Source organism: Penaeus chinensis, chromosome 30 (assembly GCF_019202785.1).
Source record: "Penaeus chinensis breed Huanghai No. 1 chromosome 30, ASM1920278v2, whole genome shotgun sequence".
Classification (NCBI taxonomy): Eukaryota; Metazoa; Arthropoda; class Malacostraca; order Decapoda; family Penaeidae; genus Penaeus; species Penaeus chinensis.
The window spans coordinates 10,207,544-10,227,543 of record NC_061848.1 but is presented as its reverse complement, the minus strand read 5'-3'; the positions used below and the strand labels follow the sequence as shown (position 1 = coordinate 10,227,543).

Here is a 20,000-nt window from a genome sequence, read left to right as displayed (position 1 = left end):
GGTTATGGAAAATATATATAAAGGAATAAAAGAATATATAAAACAATAATGAAAATTTATAATAGTCCTGATTGTGCCTCAATGGCTCAAAAGGTATTTAAATAACATTGCAAAATAATCTCATTTATTAAATAGCTGAAAGAAGGGAGTCCAAAGAGATGAAGCAGGAGAGGAAGTGGGGGAGTGGAAGGGAGAGATAAAGGGAAGGGGAAAGGGAGAGGGAGAGGAGGGCAAGGGAGAGAGAGAGAGAGAGAGAGAGAGAGAGAGAGAGAGAGAGAGAGAGAGAGAGAGAGAGAGAGAGAGAGAGAGAGAGAGAGAGAGAGAGAGAGAGAGAGAGAGAGAGAGAGAGAGAGAGAGAGAGAGAGAGAGAGAGAGAGAGAGAAAGAGAGAGAGAGAGATGGAGGGAGGGTGGAGGAAGAGGGCAAGGGAGAGGGAAACCAAAAGAAAGACAGAGAGAAAGAATGTGTATTTTCATTTTTTTATGCATGCAAGTACACGTGTCTCTGTTATAAAAAAAATTGTATGAAGACCATACGAAATTCATTACACTTTTTGAATATGATTATAATGGTTAAATTTCTTCCTTTCTTTTTCATCCTGGGAAATATCCCAACCAAACTCATAGTATCTTGATAAATTTCAATTCTACTGTGTAAAAATATCTTTCATTAAAAAAAACAACTGTATTAACCTGTACAATCTTTACTGCTTATGTACAAAGCAAATATGCCACATAAATTCATAAAATCCAACCTTCACTCACAAGACTGGTTAAGATACTTTAATGAGGAAATTATAAAATGCGGAAACATCACAGATAGCTTGAATGATAGACACAATATCGATCACTACATTAACACGAAAACATAAAGCACTTACTTTTTTCGCTTCAAGCATTATGTGCTGACAATTTCAGGATAATTTGTATATGTGCGTGTGCTTGTGCGCGTGCTTGTGCGTGTGCATGTGCATGTGTGCATGTGTGCATGAATGTGTGTATATGTATGTGTGTGTGTGTGTGTATGTGTATGTGTATGTGTATGTGTATGTGTATGTGTATGTGTATGTGTATGTGTATGTGTATGTGTATGTATATATGTATATGTATATGTATATGTGTAAATATAATATATATAATATATATATAATATATATGTAATATATATATTGTAATATATATATCTATATGTTTTATATAACCAAGGGAAAATCAGTAATGAAATGAATTACACCAATGAGAAACAGAAAATAAACCTCATAACTTATCAGTATTTACTGCTTTTAACTTCAATGGCAGCTCTTCTCTAGCATCTAGCAAAAAGTGCTAGTTCTCACAAGCCTTACACGTGACCACCAATTAAACTTGTAAATATCAAAAGACATTCATCAAGACAGAATTCCTTGCTCTTGCCTATACAGTTTATTTTCTGGCATGGAAATCTCATAGCTTTACTTCTTGAAAAAGCTTGGCAGGTAAATTGCAAAGAAACAGGAATGACTAACGTTTATCTGCATCATAACCAACTTGTTGATATCTACAACTCTCTTTAAACATAAAAGTAACTTCCTTGATGTGCATGTATAAATGGTGTCCAGCATTGCTACCAAGCTAGTGCTTTGTATTCTCATCACTACTGTTTGTGAATAGAAAATATTCTCTCAACTTTCCCATTGTATGGCATGTAAATGTACCCCATACCGGTATCAGTAGTGTGCCATAAAAGGCCACCCAATCATTGATCCATTGCAAGGAAAGTATGAGCAACTGCACAGCTGTTCAGATTTTTGGGACCTAGTGAGTTTTAAGATTGCTACTAAGTATCATATCTTCATTATTTGGAAATTTCTTTGTCAACCTCAGCAATTTTCAATGCATGCCATTTTTTTCAATAACTACTGTCTGCCCCACAACATATATGGTAGCAGCCTCTTTGCTGTCAGTTTAACATAACCCACAAGAGATCAGTTGAGCAAATCCAACACCAAGGCACACGATAAACCATATATTTCTAAAGGTATATTCTCAAACTGCTACAGAAGAGGACCATACACCAGGACATAAGGATACACAGTTTCACCTGTTACTACAAAATAATGGAGAAATATTCTCCCCCAGTTTTTGAAAGATGTACATGGAAATCTTTGCTTATGTAACAGTGCCACATTTAACATATGACATCTTTGCTGGCTGTAGATAGTTATTATTTTCTAATGGTTTTGGGCAGTCCCCATACACACACACACAAATCTCGACAATCACACCCACAACTAGACAAACACATATATTATAATGGTTTAGGCAGTACCCCATACACACACATACAGATCTTGACAATCACACCCATAATTAGACAAACATACATATAACTACATACACAAATATTCAAGAAATATTTTTGTCGTAGACTTCTCTCTTTACTTTATTCTATTTTTTTTTTTTTTATCTGATTTTCTGATTAAATATAAGTTTGTATGGATATGTTAATGCTCTTTAAATATGATTTCTTAAATGGTTCTTAAGACTGTCACTGCGAGTTGCTCTGTATGGACAGTGAGGGCAAAAGAAGGGCTTTTCTCCAGTATGAATTCGAATATGTTTTGTTAAATAAGATTTGTCACTTGTTTGATATAAACAATAAGGACAAGGAAATGCCTTTTCTCCAGCATGGGTACGAAAGTGCTTTTCATAATTTGTGCGCAGTGTTGTGGAGTAGGTACAGTGACGACACTGGTAAACGTCCTGCTTTTTCATGGCGTCGGCCTGGTTCCTCCTATTGCATGCAGCTCTTCTCTCATCAACCATTTGGCCCTCAATATTCAGGAACATCTGTTGGAAATGTTTACTCTTTCAGTTATTAATCTAATGGCAGATTAGATTAAATCATCACAAAACTTAATGTTCACTCAGATGCTCGTGTGTGTATGTGTGTGTGTGTGTGTGTGTGTGTGTGTGTGTGTGTGTGTGTGTGTGTGTGTGTGTGTGTGTGTGTGTGTGTGTGCGCGTGTGTGCGTTGAGAGAGAGAGTGTGTGGATCAGTTTTGTGTGTGTTTGTGTGTGTGTGTGTGTGTGTGTGTGTGTGTGTGTGTGTGTGTGTGTGTGTGTGTGTGTGTGTGTGTGTGTGTGTGTGTGCACGCACACACGCATATAAGTTATACATTTGTTTTATATTTCCAACAGTATTTGAAAGGTCAAGAAATTTGTATGCTCCTTACAGTACTGAAATTCAGTTTTGTCTTTCATTTGGCCGAACATAATATTTTGTAATTTCTGTTCCCCCGTATTTCCCATGTTTTATTTACAATCATTTAAGCATACATATGTATATATATGTATAATAGCTTAAAATTTCCTCTCATATATAACAATTATATAATCAATGTTTATGTTAGTGATTATACTTGCTTATGTACTCATTTTCACAAAAATACAGAAGCAGCAAATTGTAAAAGAAAGCTGGTGCATACATGATCATCAATATATTATCTTGGTAAATTGAAAAAATCTTTTGTCTAACACCTTATTTTTAAAAAGGTTTTACAAATTATAGAACAAGAAAACTTGTTTCCTTAGCTTCCCCCTCATCAATGAATGGTTGTCCATCCCTTAAGACATATAGGCATTTAAACATACAGCATGTCAATGAATATCATTTTACGAACATAGGTTTCAAAAGAAGTAAAAAGGCAATTAATAAGATTGTTTGGTTCTCGGAGTTTTATTTTCAACTTAAAGCAATTTATTAACATTCCTTTTAGAATAAGAAAAAAGAAAAAGGGATTACATGTTATCTAAAAGCAAAATATTCAATATTCAGAAAATGTTTAATCTGAACAACAAATGATTTTGAAATTAATGTAAGGTCTAAATAAAAATCTGCATACGAAGAACTGTTTAGGATTCTAACAGAAAAAGAACATTTATAGAGGAAAGCTGTATTGAGCAACTGAATACAAAGGATAATTATCATTCTTGGGTTCTGTATGTAATATGTTTATAATATTACTGTATATGATCTCTTAAAAAATGAGACCTTTTATGTACTACTTTGTTATAATCATTTAACAAACATAATTCAGAAATGAATACGTAGGTGTGCCTTTAGCCTGTCATTCCGATTTGAACGGAACAAACAATGTGGGCATGAAAATGGCTCCTGCCCTGTGTGTATACGAATATGTTTCTTCAGATTTGAACTATCATTAGCATGGTATGAACAGTAAGGACAAGAAAAAGGCTTTTCCCCAGTATGAATCCGGAAATGTCTTGTGAAGTGGGCTCGATTTCTACTAACATATGAACAGTGTGTACATTTAAAGGATTCCAAAGCTTTTCTGTTGCCATCAGGGCTCCTCAGTGTGCATGCTGGTGCTCTCTGGCTTACCATTTCACTGTCATTACTCAGCCATACCTGTTGGAGATGGGTTTTTCATTCAGTCAAAGGAGCATTTCTGGTGTCATATATTGTCAGGTAAAGTAATGATTTTTTGTGCTTCTTGAAATTCTTAAAGTAAAGGAAGTTGCTTTAGTGGGAATAAATAAATGATTACACTTTTGATTTATTCTGAGTATTCAATTACTTCACTTGTTGTCATTCCCATCAGTTATTTGAGCAATGCATGATAACAAACAGCATTACTAACTAATCAGTTCTAACATTTCTGAGAAAAATTATGAATGCAAAATATTTTCATACTGCATATTAAAAACCTCATTCAAGCACTGTTGTCTTCAATTTGGATTTATTTCCCATAGGAAATATGGGTTTTATATATATATATATATAATTTTCTTCTTTTTCTTCTATTTTTCTGTATACATATACACATGTGTGTGTATATAATTATATATTATATATATGTGTATATATATTATATATTATATACATGTGTATATTTAATTATATATTATATATGTGTATATATATAATTATATATATTATATATATTATATTATACGTGTATATATATTATATATACATATATATGTATATATGTGTGTGTATATAGATATATATAGATATATGTGTATATGTATGTGTATATATACATACATACATACACATACACATACACATACACATACGCATATACACACACACACACATATACGTGTGTGTGTGGGGGGGGGGGGGGAGGTTGTGTGTGTGTATGCGTTTGGATGGATGGATGGATGGATGGATGGATGGATGGATGGATGGATGGATGGATGGATGGATGGATGGATGGATGGATGGATGGATGGATGGATGGATGTATATATGTATACACATATATATATACATATATACATGCACATAAATATATATACATACATATATATAAATGTATGTATATGTAAAAGTATATATATATAGATATAGATTTATATATATGCACACACACACATATGTGTATATAATATATAAATAGATATAAATATACATATATTGACATATATATATACAAGTAAATAAATATACATAGACTGATATATATCTATATATATACATATATACATAGATAAAGATATATATATATGCAAATATATACATTTTATATATATATATATATATATATTTATATATGTATATGTATATATGAAAGAGATGTGTATATGTGTGTGTGTGTGTGTGTGTGTGTGTGTGTGTGTGTGTGTGTGTGTGTGTGTGTGTGTGTGTGTGTGTGTGTGTGTGTGTGTGGATGGGGGGGATGTTTGTTTAAAACCTATGAAATATATAATATAATAAATATATTATATATTTTTTTAAATTTGTTTCAATAAGACAGAGAAAAAAAAACACATTTATATGGTTTCCTTTTCTTTAAATCAAAACAGAGCACTCTGCTTCTATTCTATATGGATTTCTGTTCATCTGCCCACATAATAACTTTAGCTGTTATCAACACCTATTCATACATGGCCAAATTAAACAACTTGAAAAAATAATAATAAAATAAGATTTATTTACCTTGAAGTGACATGTCAAATTGATATGAAACACAACAAACACAAAATTGATAAAAATGTTCCTTTAGAGCATATATTCATTCAGTGCTCTCAATTGCTTGTTTTTATGTTGTGTGGTGTTTGGAAACTTATCAAAAGAATATACATATATGTAATAATAATGATAACATAACAATAAATAAATAATTCCTGTTGTTGCTGTAAATGTGATAATGGGATTGAAATAAATAAGATGATAATAAATATCAAGTGAAAAATCTGTAGATTTCCTTTCTGGAGAAAGTTTGGTATTTTTCCTTTACAAAATCTATAAAATGTTTTATAAGATATACACAAATGTGAAAAAATAACAGATTTTGGAGATAAAAATAAGCTAAGTTTTACAAGTGAGTTCGCATATGATGCAGCAGTCTGTCATTCCGATTTGATTTAAATGGACAGTGAGGGCAAGAAAATGGTTTTTCTCCTGTGTGTATTCGAATATGTTTTGTTAAATTTGATTTGTCACTTGCTTGATATGAGCAATATGGGCATGAGAAAGGTTTTTCGCCTGTGTGAGTCCGGTAATGTTTGGTAAAGTGAGAGCGAGTAGAACAGACATATGGGCAATGGGGACACTGGAATGTATCTGATGACTTTCTGCTGTTGATGTAGTTCCTCTCAATGCTTGCAGCTCCTCTCTCCTCAACCATTTCACTGTCATTACCCAGCCATACCTGTGGGAAATGTTTATCTTGTAATGTTTCTCCCAGTGGTATGACTACAGTAATCCCATCACATGATTCAGTTGCATGATGAATATACACTATCATTTTTACCTTTAAAGGATGCTGAATATCACACTTGTAGGATTTACTGCAGATAATTCAACAGACATCTTTAATCTTGGGGAATTATGGAAGTTATTTTACATTCCAACTTCTCATTAGAATCAGTCTTTTGATAAACATATCCATAATCTTTGATATTCTTTGATATAATGGTAATAATAACACATACCACCAACTTTATGGGGTTATGAGAACATCAAGCCAAGATGTTGCTATTCTAGTACTGATTCAAGTAACTAACCAAAGTATTCAGTCTTATACCTTGGTCACTCTGTATCACAACCTCTTGAATTTCAAATATTCTTTTATAACTAAAATTCTTACTTAAATACAAAATCTTATTTAACCCACAATATCTATAAAGTTGTTGTTTGAATATTCAGTTTGTAAAGTCATATATGTACATTTTTCAAACTACCAAAGCTCTTAGTGATAATTATTCGTCTTCTGAATATATTTCTTAAGCACTTTGGTTGTTTCATCACCTTACACATCTCAAATTCCTGTCTCCTTTGACTTATTTTAACTATTCAAATCAAAATATTAATCTAATCTATGATAAAGGATCCTGTCAATACCACTTAACATTACTCACCAAGACTGAAATTTTCACACACAATGAGCTAAATGAGACAGGCGCACTGCCAAGTTATTTAGAGAGACACAGATATTCAAAATTCAGTTTATTGAGGTATCTCTTACAGACAGGAAAAAAGAGCAACATTTAGTATCACAAGATATACCATACTATTTGGAATAATATTTTTGCTAAAATAATATATGCTTTATACCTATCACATACCATTCATATTCAGGTTTTCTAAGATCAGAGAACATTTACTAGGAATGACCAGAAATATTTACAGATGAATGAAATAAAACAAAAGTATATACTTTTTTGCCTGACTTAGTGAAACCAATTTTTAAAAAATCATAGGTGCACCCGTAAATGATTTTTAATACTACTGTTCCTATTGGCTCTGTATGGACAGTAGGGACACGAAAATGGCTTTTCACCAGTATGTATGCGTATATGCTGCATTAAATTTGACTTATCCCCAGTCTGGTAAGAACAATGTGGACAAGCAAATGGTTTGACACCTGTGTGGGTTCGATAATGTTTGACAATATCAGATCGATTTGTAGTACTGTAGGAACAGTGCGAACACTGGTATGTTTTTGGGATTTTTCTGCTGTTCATCCTGCTCTTGCCAAGGCATGCGGCTCCTCTCTCGTCAACCAATTGCCTGTCATTACCCAGCCACACCTGTGGGAAATGTTATCTTAATCACTCAACTAATTTTGTTGTCTTAAAGAAATGCAGAATAGCATAGTTATTCTTTTATTTTTTATATGAAGCCTCAAATATGTAGCTTCATCAGAAATGTGAGCATCTGATTAGCTTACATAAGTAGGCTACTGACGACAAAATCCTGATTATATACAATATTCAATGTGAGGTGAAGTTACAACTGAGAAGAGGTCAATTTAATCTGGATGGAGAGTTTTGCATATCACTTGATAGTTTCATTTTCAGATAGCTGTCATATATAATCAAATATCATAATAGCAAATTAGTAAGGGAAAAGTATTTACAGGCTTCTTCAATAAATACTTATCACACAAATTTTCAAGTGAACAAAATCAAAATAATAATAATGATAATGAATGACAACTGGTGATCAGGATCAATATCATAATTATCATAACTTTAATCATAATTATTATCCTTAATCATTATCACTTTCAACTTTGTTATAATATTAATATATAATGATGATGATAACAATAACAATAATAATAACAACAACAACAACAATAATCATAATAATGATAACAATAATAATAATAATTATAGTAATAATAACAATAACAGATATAATAATAATGATAAACAACAGTAGTAGTAGTAATAGTATTAATAGTAACACTAGTAATAACAGCAATAATTAATGATAATAAAAGTAGTAATAATAATAATAATAATAATAATAATAATAATAATAATAATAATAATAATAATAATAATAATAATGATAATAATAATAATAATAATAATAATAATAATAATAACAATAATAATAATGATTAAACATAAGCATAATCATAAGATTATGATGATGATGATAAAAAAACAGTAATGGTAATACTAATGTGAAAAAGAACAATAACTATAACAATGAAAATCATAAAGATAGTAATAGCAAATTTTATGATAATCATTACCATCAACATCATCTTCACCAACAATAAAATAGTGAAGATAAATAATGGTAATAATAGTGTTATTTTACTCCTGTTATTACTTGTTATTGACATCATCATTATCACAGGTAAATATCAGTATCATTACACTGTTATTATTATATCTAATATTATCATCATTAATATCATTATCACAGCCATACAAAATTATACTATTATCTTTATAATTATTATCATTATAATCACTTTTTTTTCTCTTCATTATTGTTATCATTATTATAATCATAATAGCAATAATGATAATAATGATGAAGATTTCACAACAGTGTTACATAAAAAAAGGTGTTAATCAACACACACACAAAAAATAGACTCAGTAATTGTAGATATACATAAGACTTTCTTGTCACATGTTTAGACAGATATGAGATGTACAAATTATCCAATTCTCAAAATACACTGACAGAGGTAGTGACACAGCCTTACACATACAGATGTAAAAACACCATTGAAATCATTCTCATATGTCCCTTCTACCATATATATATATATATATATATATATATATATATATATATATTTATATATATCTATATATATATATTTATAAATATATATATTTATAAATATATATATTTATTATATATACAGATACATATATATATATATATATATATATATATATATATATATATATATATATATATATATATATATATATATTTATAAATATATATATATATATATATTATATATACAGATACATATATATATATATATATATATATATATATATATATATATATATATATATATTTATAAATATATATATATATATATTATATATACAGATACATATATATATATATATATATATATATATATATGTATGTATGTGTATATATATATGTATATATGTATATATATATACATATATATATTTAAAAATATATGTATTATACATTACATATTATATATTATATATCATATATTATATATTATATATTTTATATATTATATATTATTTATTATATGCCATATACCATATACTATATACATCATATATCATAGATTCCATATATATATATATATATTATATATTACATATAATTATATATATAATTATATATTGATACATATATGATTATATATTAATATATATATAACTATATATTAATATATATCTATGATTATTTATTTATAAATATAATTATATATTAATATATATATAATCATATATATAATCAATATATAGAAAATTAAATATATATACATTTATATAATTATATATTAATATAAATTACATATATGTATGATTATGTATTAATATATATATAAATATATATATATATATATAAATATACATATACATGATATATATATATATATATATATATAATATACATATACATGATATATATATATATATATATATATATATAATGCATATATATGTATGCATAAGTGATAATTATTTGTTTGCACAGATGTCAGGCCCTATGTTTTGATACGTAAATATCTCTACATCATCTATGAAATAAACCTATCAAAGACATGTTTCTCCTTATGAGCTTTACTCCTGCTATTAGTTCTTTACAATTCTTTCAACTGAATTCAAACCTGTAAATCCTGATAATTTCAACCCAGTTCTCGGAGTATAATGAGTATGGATGCATAAGATCATTCAGCTAACTAATGCTTAAGTCACCTTAGTTGAGCTGGGTCATGAATTTTGTAAATATGAAACTTGACTATTAAAAGAAATCCATATATCTGGTAAATTTCTACGTTGACATCAACATCTAAATTTCTTCTACGCCTGGGGTCCAAGCATGAGGGAGTGTTTGTGTGTGTGTGTGGGGAGGGGTGTTACTGCTTGCTTTTTCTTATCATAAACTTAACCAAAGCAAAGAATTGAACATGCTTCAGGGATCTAGCTCTTCTATCTGAGGGACAGAGGAAGAACATGGAAAAGGCTGAAACTACACAAGTACCAGGGCCCAAAAGTGATAAATGGGCCCTGCTTTCTCCAGTATAATGTACCTAGAATTGATAATATATATATATATATGCATATATATATACATATACATATATATATATATATATATATATATATATATATATATATATATATATATATATATATATATACATATATATATATATATATATATATATATATATATACATATATATGTATATATATATTATATATACATATACATATATATATTATATAATACTATTAAAATAAAATAAATCTACATTTCATTAAGACCTACAAAAGTTAACTGGAAATGTAATATCGCACAAAGAATATTGATAATCGTTCTGCACATCAATTTCTCATGATTCATGATCTCATGCATATTTAAATGTAGACATACAATCTAGCTTTGTTTCCTATATGAATTGAAACGGCAAAATTCAGAACTCCTCTTTAGATTTTCAAAAATCATAAAACTTGCTTCTGTCCTTTAAACCAAACTGATAATACATTAAGATCTTATAAAAAAATAAAAAAAAAGACAAGGTGAGCATTGATTACAGCTATTAGGGGCATCAAAAATAATCTAAAATAAAATGGCACAATGATATAATCATAAACACATATACCAACTATAGTGTGCATGTGCGTGTGCATGTGCATGTGCGTGAGCATGTGCGCGTGCACGTGTTTGTGTGTGTGCGTGAGCATGTCTATGTGTATGTGTATGTAATCATGAATGTAAACGTGTGTGGAACTTTTCTTGACATAGTATACAACTAAATTTTCCTTAATCTTTTACAAACTGATATCACAAATAACTAGTCTTTGGAATCTAGAATTATTACCCTCAAAAAATTATTCTGATTAAAAATGAGTTCGTATATGCCTGTTCACATGACTGCTATTACCAGACTGGTAGGGACAATGTGGACAAGAAAATGGTTTTTCCCCTGTATGTATTCGAAGATGTACTTTAAGGTTAAATTTCTTTTTACATCTGTATGAGCAGTGAGGACAAGAAAAAGGTTTCTCTCCAACATGTATACGGTAATGTTCTTTCAGACTGAAATGACTGTTGGTTGAATAAGAACAGTAGATACACAGATGCCTCTTCACACCTGTTGAGGCATTCGTCGGAGCTCCTGAGATTCTTGCCATGCTGGACATCTGACCGATTGTATCCAGACTCACCTGTAGGGGACGCCTGCCAGTTACTTACAGTACTCCAGACAAAAGCATAAAAGAATAAAATTTCACCTTAAAAGCTATCATCAGGATAGATAATAGTGATTTCCCCTAAATCTTTCTTTGCCTAAAGGAAGGTCTCATGTTTGCATGTGTATATATAAGTATAAGTATATGCACAAGAGATTCAATATGAATAAGAAATATATCAATTATCTGTCAATATAAGAGATTTTAAAATTAATCCCGAAAAAAAATTGAAATAAATAAATGAATACAAAATATAGAAAAAATAGGAGAGAACAGGAAATACAAGAGAAAGAATATAAGATACTAAAAATATCTTAATGAAAATCATACCAACTTATCATTCTGTATTTCCATGGTTTCAACACTTCCATTTCTCTTTCCATGATATTTCTACTCCTATAATGAATACTTCAAATATATCATAGTCCACCATAATGTAAGATTTTTTCTTTTTCTTTTTTTTAACGAGAATAAACTGAGAACAAAGTAAATAACTAAATAAATAATGAGATTATTAGCACTGATACTCACCAGCCATTGAATATATGTAGTACATGAAACTGACAAGCAACTAAGAAAACAAATTGCCCAAGTTTCTTCAAACTCTTTTATTCCTTCAAACTTTTACAAGTAATAACTACTGGAAAAACAATATCAAAGCTGTCACTCATATCAACAAATAACTTTAAATCATCTTAAAATATCAAAAGAAATCTAGTTCAACAATGAAAGTAAAATTCACACTCGTCCATGCATCAACACTTGACATTATACTAACAAATAAGAGTAGATTAAACAAAGGAAATAATTAACAGAAATAAAATGGCACTGTATTTACATTTTACATCCTATATACTCTAAACAGTAAGCAACACTTAACAATATAATGGTGTAATTCAAGTGCTGTAATCCATATTTCTTTTCACAAATGAACTTAAAAAGAAATCAGGATTTTCCCTGATTTACCAATAACCTTTAAATGGTGCACATCCTCTGTAATGTGCAATGCTCTCTTGTATAAAGGATGCAATTCCTTAGTTAGGTTTACACATTATTCAACATTTGGCACATAGTGTGATAAAACCAGAAGGCAGGTAAGCCATGGTTTTCAACCATTTATATTTCCAATCCTCATCAACACCCTTCCTTCACTACCCTTTTTATTTTTTCTGTTCCCCCTCTTCTACTTTTCCTCCTCTCCTCCTCTCCTACTCCTACTGCATGGCTACTCCTCAAAGATATTGTTATACCAGAGTAATTTTATAATGAAAAAAAGATTCCTCTGTATCTAGTTTTCAACAAAATCATCAACAGAGGTTCCTCTCTAAACAATCAGAATTCTTTCTTGTTCAATGATTAGTGAACAAATAATAAGGTGGTTTCAAAGCAGTAATTACAAAAAAAAATATATTATTCAAAGAATCTCACTTAATAAAGTTCAGGCCTGAAATTTACTGCCAAATGTCAATCTAACTTACTTTCTTACAAAACATTTATATAAAAAAAAAAATAGTTTTTTACGCCCTTTTCATGTAATCTATCATAAATTTTACATCTTTTCCGTTACCAAGATTTCTCTCACACAAAACACAAGCAAAAAATTAAAAATAAGTAAATGGATAAATAATCTTTTTTTTTTAAGTTACTATGTTTATAGAATCATGTTAAAAACTGCAAGAGAAAGTTGGAATTCAAATTTTTATATTCAAGTCTCGAGAAAAATGTTGATAAAGGTCTTGTTATGTATAATTTAGAAAAATAAAACCAAATACTGAAATACCTATTTCCTAGGACGGTCTAATTTATATCTACACTAAACAAATATAATATTCTCATCAAAGCAGCTTGTCTTTATCCTCTTCATTGAACATATAATCTTAGCAGCTTTGTATTAATTATTTTCTTTAATCTCTATTCTTTAAACTTCTTAATTCTCCATGAAAATAGCAACTTTGGGGTGGAGTCAAACAGTTTATAACAAGTAGTTCAAAGCCAAATGTAAAAATGCAAAAGAACTTGAATTTCCATAACATGGTTTTCAAACGAGAGGACTAAACTAAAAAGCTTTTCCACTATTTTCAAAATATTCTCAACATATTCAATTTTCATGATATCAGCATAATATTCCATGAATGTCTCTTTGAACAGTAAAAATTCAAAGAAAGGAATTCAAAATTTATGTTCTGTTGGTCTGTTTTGATGTGTAAAAGCAAATGTCATATTTTCTTTTTTTAGGAAAATAGCCAACTTGGGGGATTTTTCCTGAGAGTTGAAAACCTGCATATTGTTTCTATTTGTTAAATTTGGGAGAGTTAGTATAGTGTTGTTTGTGTGTGTGTGTGCGTGTGCTTGTGCGTGTGCTTGTGCGTGTGCTTGTGTGCATGTGCGTGCGTGTGTGTGCGTGCACATATTTGCACATGTGTGTGTGCAGACACATGTGTGCTTGAGCATGTGCATGTGCCTGTACATGTGTATCTGTGTGTGCGCGTCTGCACATATCTGCGAATGTGTGCGTGCAGACGCATGTTTGTGTGCATGTAGGCATGTGCGTGTGTGCTTGTGCAGGCACGTGTGTACTTGTGCAGGTCCGTGTGTGCTTGTGCAGGCATGTGTGTGCGCATGCAGGTATGTGTGTGTGTGTATGTACTGTGTGTGTATGTACTATGTGTGTATGTACTGTGTGTGTATGTACTGCATGTGTATGTGTGTGTATGTGTGTGTGTGTGTGTGTGTGTGTGTGTGTGTGTGTGTGTGTGTGTGTGTGTGTGTGTGTGTGTGTGTATGTATGTATGTATGTATGTATGTATGTATGTATGAATGAATGAATGAATGAATGAATGAATGAATGAATGAATGAATGAATGTATGTATGTATGTATGTGTGTGTGTGTGTGTGTGCTGTGTGTGTACTGTGTGTGTGTGTGTGTGTGTGTGTGTGTGTGTGTGTGTGTGTGTGTACTGTGTGTGTGTGTACTGTGTGTGTGCGTACTGTGTGTGTGTGTGTACTGTGTGTGTGTGTGTACTGTGTGTGTGTGTGTACCGTGTGTGTGTGTGTACCGTGTGTGTGTGTGTACCGTGTGTGTGTGTGTACCGTGTGTGTGTGTACTGTGTGTGTGTGTGTACTGTGTGTGTGTGTACTGTGTGTGTGTGTACTATGTGTGTGTGTGTACTGTGTGTGTGTGTGTACTGTGTGTGTGTGTGTGTGTGTGTACTGTGTGTGTGTGTGTGTACTGTGTGTGTGTGTGTACTGTGTGTGTGTGTACTGTGTGTGTGTGTGTGTACTGTGTGTGTGTGTGTACTGTGTGTGTGTGTGTGTGTACTGTGTGTATGTGTGTGTGTGTGTACTGTGTGTGTGTGTGTACTGTGTGTGTGTGTGTGTACTGAACTGTGTGTGTGTGTGTGCTGTGTGTGTGTGTGTGTGTGTGTGTGTGTGTGTGTGTGTGTGTGTGTGTGTACTGTGTGTGTGTGTACTGTGTGTGTGTGTGTGTGTGTGTGTGTGTGTGTGTGTGTGTGTGTGTGTGTGTGTGTGTGTGTGTGTGTGTGTGTGTGTGTGTGTGTGTGTGTGTGTGTGTGTGTGTGTGTACTGTGTGTGTGTGTGTGTGTGTGTGTGTGTGTGTGTGTGTGTGTGTGTGTACTGTGTGTGTGTGTGTGTGTGTGTGTACTGTGTGTGTGTGTGTGTGTGTGTGTGTGTGTGTGTGTGTGTGTGTGTGTGTGTGTGTGTGTGTGTGTGTGTGTGTGTGTGTGTGTGTGTGTGTGTGTGTGTACTGTGTGTGTGTGTGTGTGTGTGTGTGTGTGTGTGTGTGTGTGTGTGTGTGTGTGTGTGTGTGTGTGTGTGTGTGTGTGTGTGTACTGTGTACTATGTACTGTGTGTGTGTGTGTGTGTGTGTGTGTGTGTGTGTGTGTGTGTGTGTGTGTGTGTGTGTGTGTGTGTGTGTGTGTGTGTGTGTGTGTGCGTGTGCGTGTGCGTGTGCGTGTGCGTGTGCGTGTGCGTGTGCGTGTGCGTGTGCGTGTGCGTGTGTGTTTCTCCTATTTGACTTCTTTCTGCACCATGAAGATTTGAGAAATTTGTCTCACTCTTTGAATTTCAGGTAATTAATTATTGGAAATTCAGTGCAAGAAATTCCTCATTAACATACACATTGATATTTTTCAAAGTTCACTTAGTCTTGCTAAAATTTCTGTAAGTTGGTCTTAACCTATGCTAACTTCCAATCTTAAATATTAAGAGGATCCTCCTGTGGATCATCCTTATTATCATGACACACCATGTGCCTTTTTAAATTTCTATTATCTGCAGCTTGGTATGGGCAATATGGGCAAAAAAATGGCTTTTCTCCTGTATGAGTTCTGAGATGAAGGTTTAGCCTGCATTTTTCTCTACAACGATAGGAGCAGTAGGGACAGGAGTAGGGCTTCTCCCCAGTATGTGTCCGCATATGTCTTAAGAAGCTGTAATCATGGTTGGTGGAGAAGGAACAGTGGGAACACTGTATCAATCTTTTGTTGGCAGTCTTCTTGGTTCCAGCGACTCTTCCCCGGTCAGTCCTCTCCAGCCCCACCTGTAGGGGACGCCCAGCTTATTTGTAGTTATGGCACATTTGTAGTTCATCTGTACATTAAGTACACTCAACTGCTAAATTAAGTACTATTGGTTGTGTGTATATATTTAATCTTTGTCTCTATGGTTTTCCACAAAAAGAAACTAACACTTTTTTTGACAGAAAATTTTCAAAATTATCAATTAAGTACTGAAAATTACTTGGCCACAGTGACTATTCTTATCTACCTGAATAACAGGAATGCTTTACCAGACATAATTCAGTTCTTCAAAGCCATCATATGAATAGTGTTTCCTACTCAGGTTGCAGTTAACTCTACTATCTAACCAAGTGACACAACTTATTACTACTGTATATATCAAGTTAGTGAGCTATCTGTATATTCTACATTAGAAAGAAAGTAGTAAAATGATAATACAGATCTCAACTGAAAGAAGAGAAAAGAATGGAAGAAAATGAGAACACACCATTCATTCTTAATGTCTAAATGAAAAGTTAAATGGATTTCACACAAATACTAGAAGAAAATATGTTAATGAAACTATGTTTTTAGTGGCAGAAATAAAGTAAAGCATAATTATTGTATACTACTAAAAAATGTGTGAAGAGTATAATAAATATTTGAAAAACAAAAACAAAACAAAAATTATCTGCATGCACATTGATTACATTTTTCCCTTTATTTTCCCCTAAAAGACAAAGACATATGACTGGATGATGTTAAACACTAGACTGACATGATTGTATAAAACATTCAGACTAACAGACAATTCCTAACACTTACAATAAGAAATAAGCCCAATTTGGTTAAGACTGCTTTAACTTTGTATATGCTATATGTCCATACTTTGCATCCTTACCTCATCATTCTAGTTTTTATCTATTTTCTAATTTCTTATATTTCATATCTTTCTGTGGGATTACTGCATTTGGTTTACATTCTTTTTAATATCCATGTTCAAAAATTGCTAGAACAGACCCACCTTTATATTTCATTCATTCTAATTTTCTTTTTATCAAATATTTAAGTTTTAACAACACATTTTCCATTTCAATTTATAAGTATTTTTTCTTATTGTTTGTCTCCCTTTCAATTAATGAAAATAAAAACTACACACTGAAAGTCCATTAATAAAACAATGATATGAAATCATACTCATCCATATGATATCTAATTGAATATCTTATTTACAAAACTACCATTATGGATAAGGCATTACTTACTTTCATTTAAGAATATTCAGATACAAAACCAGCAGAACCAAGTGCATTGGCCTCTCACTTCTGTAATATGATCCTTGTTTCTTTTACTATATAGAACAATATTTAATAACTTTCTAAATTGACTGAAAAAGTTTGTATGGTACACTGTAATCTGCACCTTTAAATAACAGAGCTTCACAGGTTGTGCTTACACTGTAATGCACTCATTTTATGAAATTAAAAGTACAGATATGTGGTTCTTTCTTTTACTTGCTTAATAAAGACAAGAAATATTTTCATGAAAAATCTTCACTCTTTACACAAAAATGACTAATCAGTATTTTTCTATATCAATCAACTTATCTGGGATTTTTTAGGAGAGAGAAAAAAAGAAAATACTTTAGAATAAAGGCAAAGGCCTATATAGGTTTGAATAAAAATACTAATTCGTAGAAAAATAATTCCTAGTGGCACTTTATTAATGCAACAAAAAAAAAAGTTATACTTAATTATCAAGGTCACACATTTCCACAGATCAACTACATTAAACAAAGTGTTGATCAGTAACTGATAGAAAAGCTACATAATATAAAACTGCTCTACAATGTTAAATTGTACAAGAGCAACTATAATTCTCATTTCAAACAGCTGTCTTAAAATGAGATAATTGCACAGATATGAAATAGATAAGAGACATCACAACTCCATACTAATATATCCAGTTACCAGTCCTCTGATCTTGTCCCCAGTTGATAAGAGACTTTAACTCCTTTATTTTTGACTAATTCAAATATTTAGTATAAATAACATAATTGTATATTCAAACTATATGTCCATTAAATTATTCTTGCCACACCTTACTATGACTACAAAATATCCAGAACTTGAAATTATTCTGAAGCCTAAAGTCCTTAAACACATGTATAGATTTTTTTTTTTTTTTAAATAATCATAAGTTTTCTATAAAAAAAAATAAATAAATAAAATAAAATAAAACTGACAGACTGACTTAAACATTGTATCTCTTGCAGTAAGCTCTAATATGGGTAGCAATATGTCTCTTCAAATTCCCATTATCAGCAGATTGATATGGACAGTGTGGGCAAGAATAAGGCTTTTCTCCTGTATGTGTGCAAAGATGAACCTTCAGGCTCCCTTTCTGTATACATCTGTAAGGACAGTACGGGCAGGCATAGGGCTTTTCTTTTGTGTGTGTAAGGGCATGATTCTTCATGTTGGTGGCATAAGTAGTGACATAAGGGCAGTGGGGGCATCGGCGTAGCTTGCCCGAGGAGAGGTTCTTCCGCGGGACAGAGTCTTGACAGCTGCCATGCCTCATTGTGTCAGTGTCCAGTCCCACCTGTAGGGAATGCTGCTCTTATTGACCTTCTTTAGTATACAACAAGAATGGTTAAGAAATGCAATAGAAAAAGTTGTCAGTGATAAAATAATTTCAGCAAAATTTAATTTTTTAACATTTTGTACAAGAGAGAGAAATTCTGCCTCTATATAAATAAATAAGAATGGCTGAGACAAAATAATTATATGAATAGCAGGTGAATATTATATGCTCTCCTTGAAAAAAGAAGAAGGAAAAAGTATATATTTAATACACATCACATCACCTCCATAAACCATTAAAGGTCAACTTGCACATGATTCATCACAAGTCAATGAAATCATAACACAGCTTTTAAAAATAAAACCCCCAGCAATATGCCAGCAGGAAAGGAGGAAAATTGATTGTCTTTATCCCCTTTTACTGTAGATTTACCCCCTCCCAACCCCCCCCAACCCCAAAAAGAAAGAATGCTTGTTAGTATTCTGTTACCCAAAAAGTAAATGATTAAAATAAATGAATGAATTACTTTGTTAATAATAATGATGATAATATCTACCGTTCATTTCAACAATATACTTTTGTTTCTAATATCTATCAACCAAACTGTTGGCATTTTCACTTAATTTTTTTCCCCATATTTGTTTAAACAATTGTGATAAATACTTAGTATCACACACAGAGAAATCTTTAAGATAAAGGCCTTTTGT

The 20,000-nt window shown here is 31.4% G+C and overlaps 2 protein-coding genes across 2 annotated transcripts; both read right to left on the bottom strand.

Moving 5' to 3' along the window:
* Positions 1-1,962: 1,962 nt before the first annotated feature.
* Positions 1,963-7,613, bottom strand: LOC125041225 (zinc finger protein 774-like). The gene is made up of 6 exons (XM_047636064.1): positions 7,579-7,613; positions 6,765-6,801; positions 6,459-6,662; positions 4,292-4,408; positions 2,654-2,827; positions 1,963-2,031 (listed from the first exon to the last, which is right to left on the bottom strand). Exons 1-6 carry the CDS (start codon positions 7,611-7,613, stop codon positions 1,963-1,965), a joined length of 636 nt encoding a protein of 211 aa, XP_047492020.1.
* Positions 7,614-7,707: 94 nt separating this feature from the next.
* Positions 7,708-16,625, bottom strand: LOC125041224 (zinc finger protein 271-like). Its single transcript, XM_047636062.1, has 6 exons — positions 16,455-16,625; positions 14,438-14,466; positions 12,520-12,585; positions 12,093-12,197; positions 11,869-11,971; positions 7,708-8,043 (listed from the first exon to the last, which is right to left on the bottom strand). The coding sequence occupies exons 1-6, from the start codon at positions 16,623-16,625 to the stop codon at positions 7,708-7,710; spliced, it is 810 nt and encodes a 269-aa protein (XP_047492018.1).
* Positions 16,626-20,000: the final 3,375 nt, after the last annotated feature.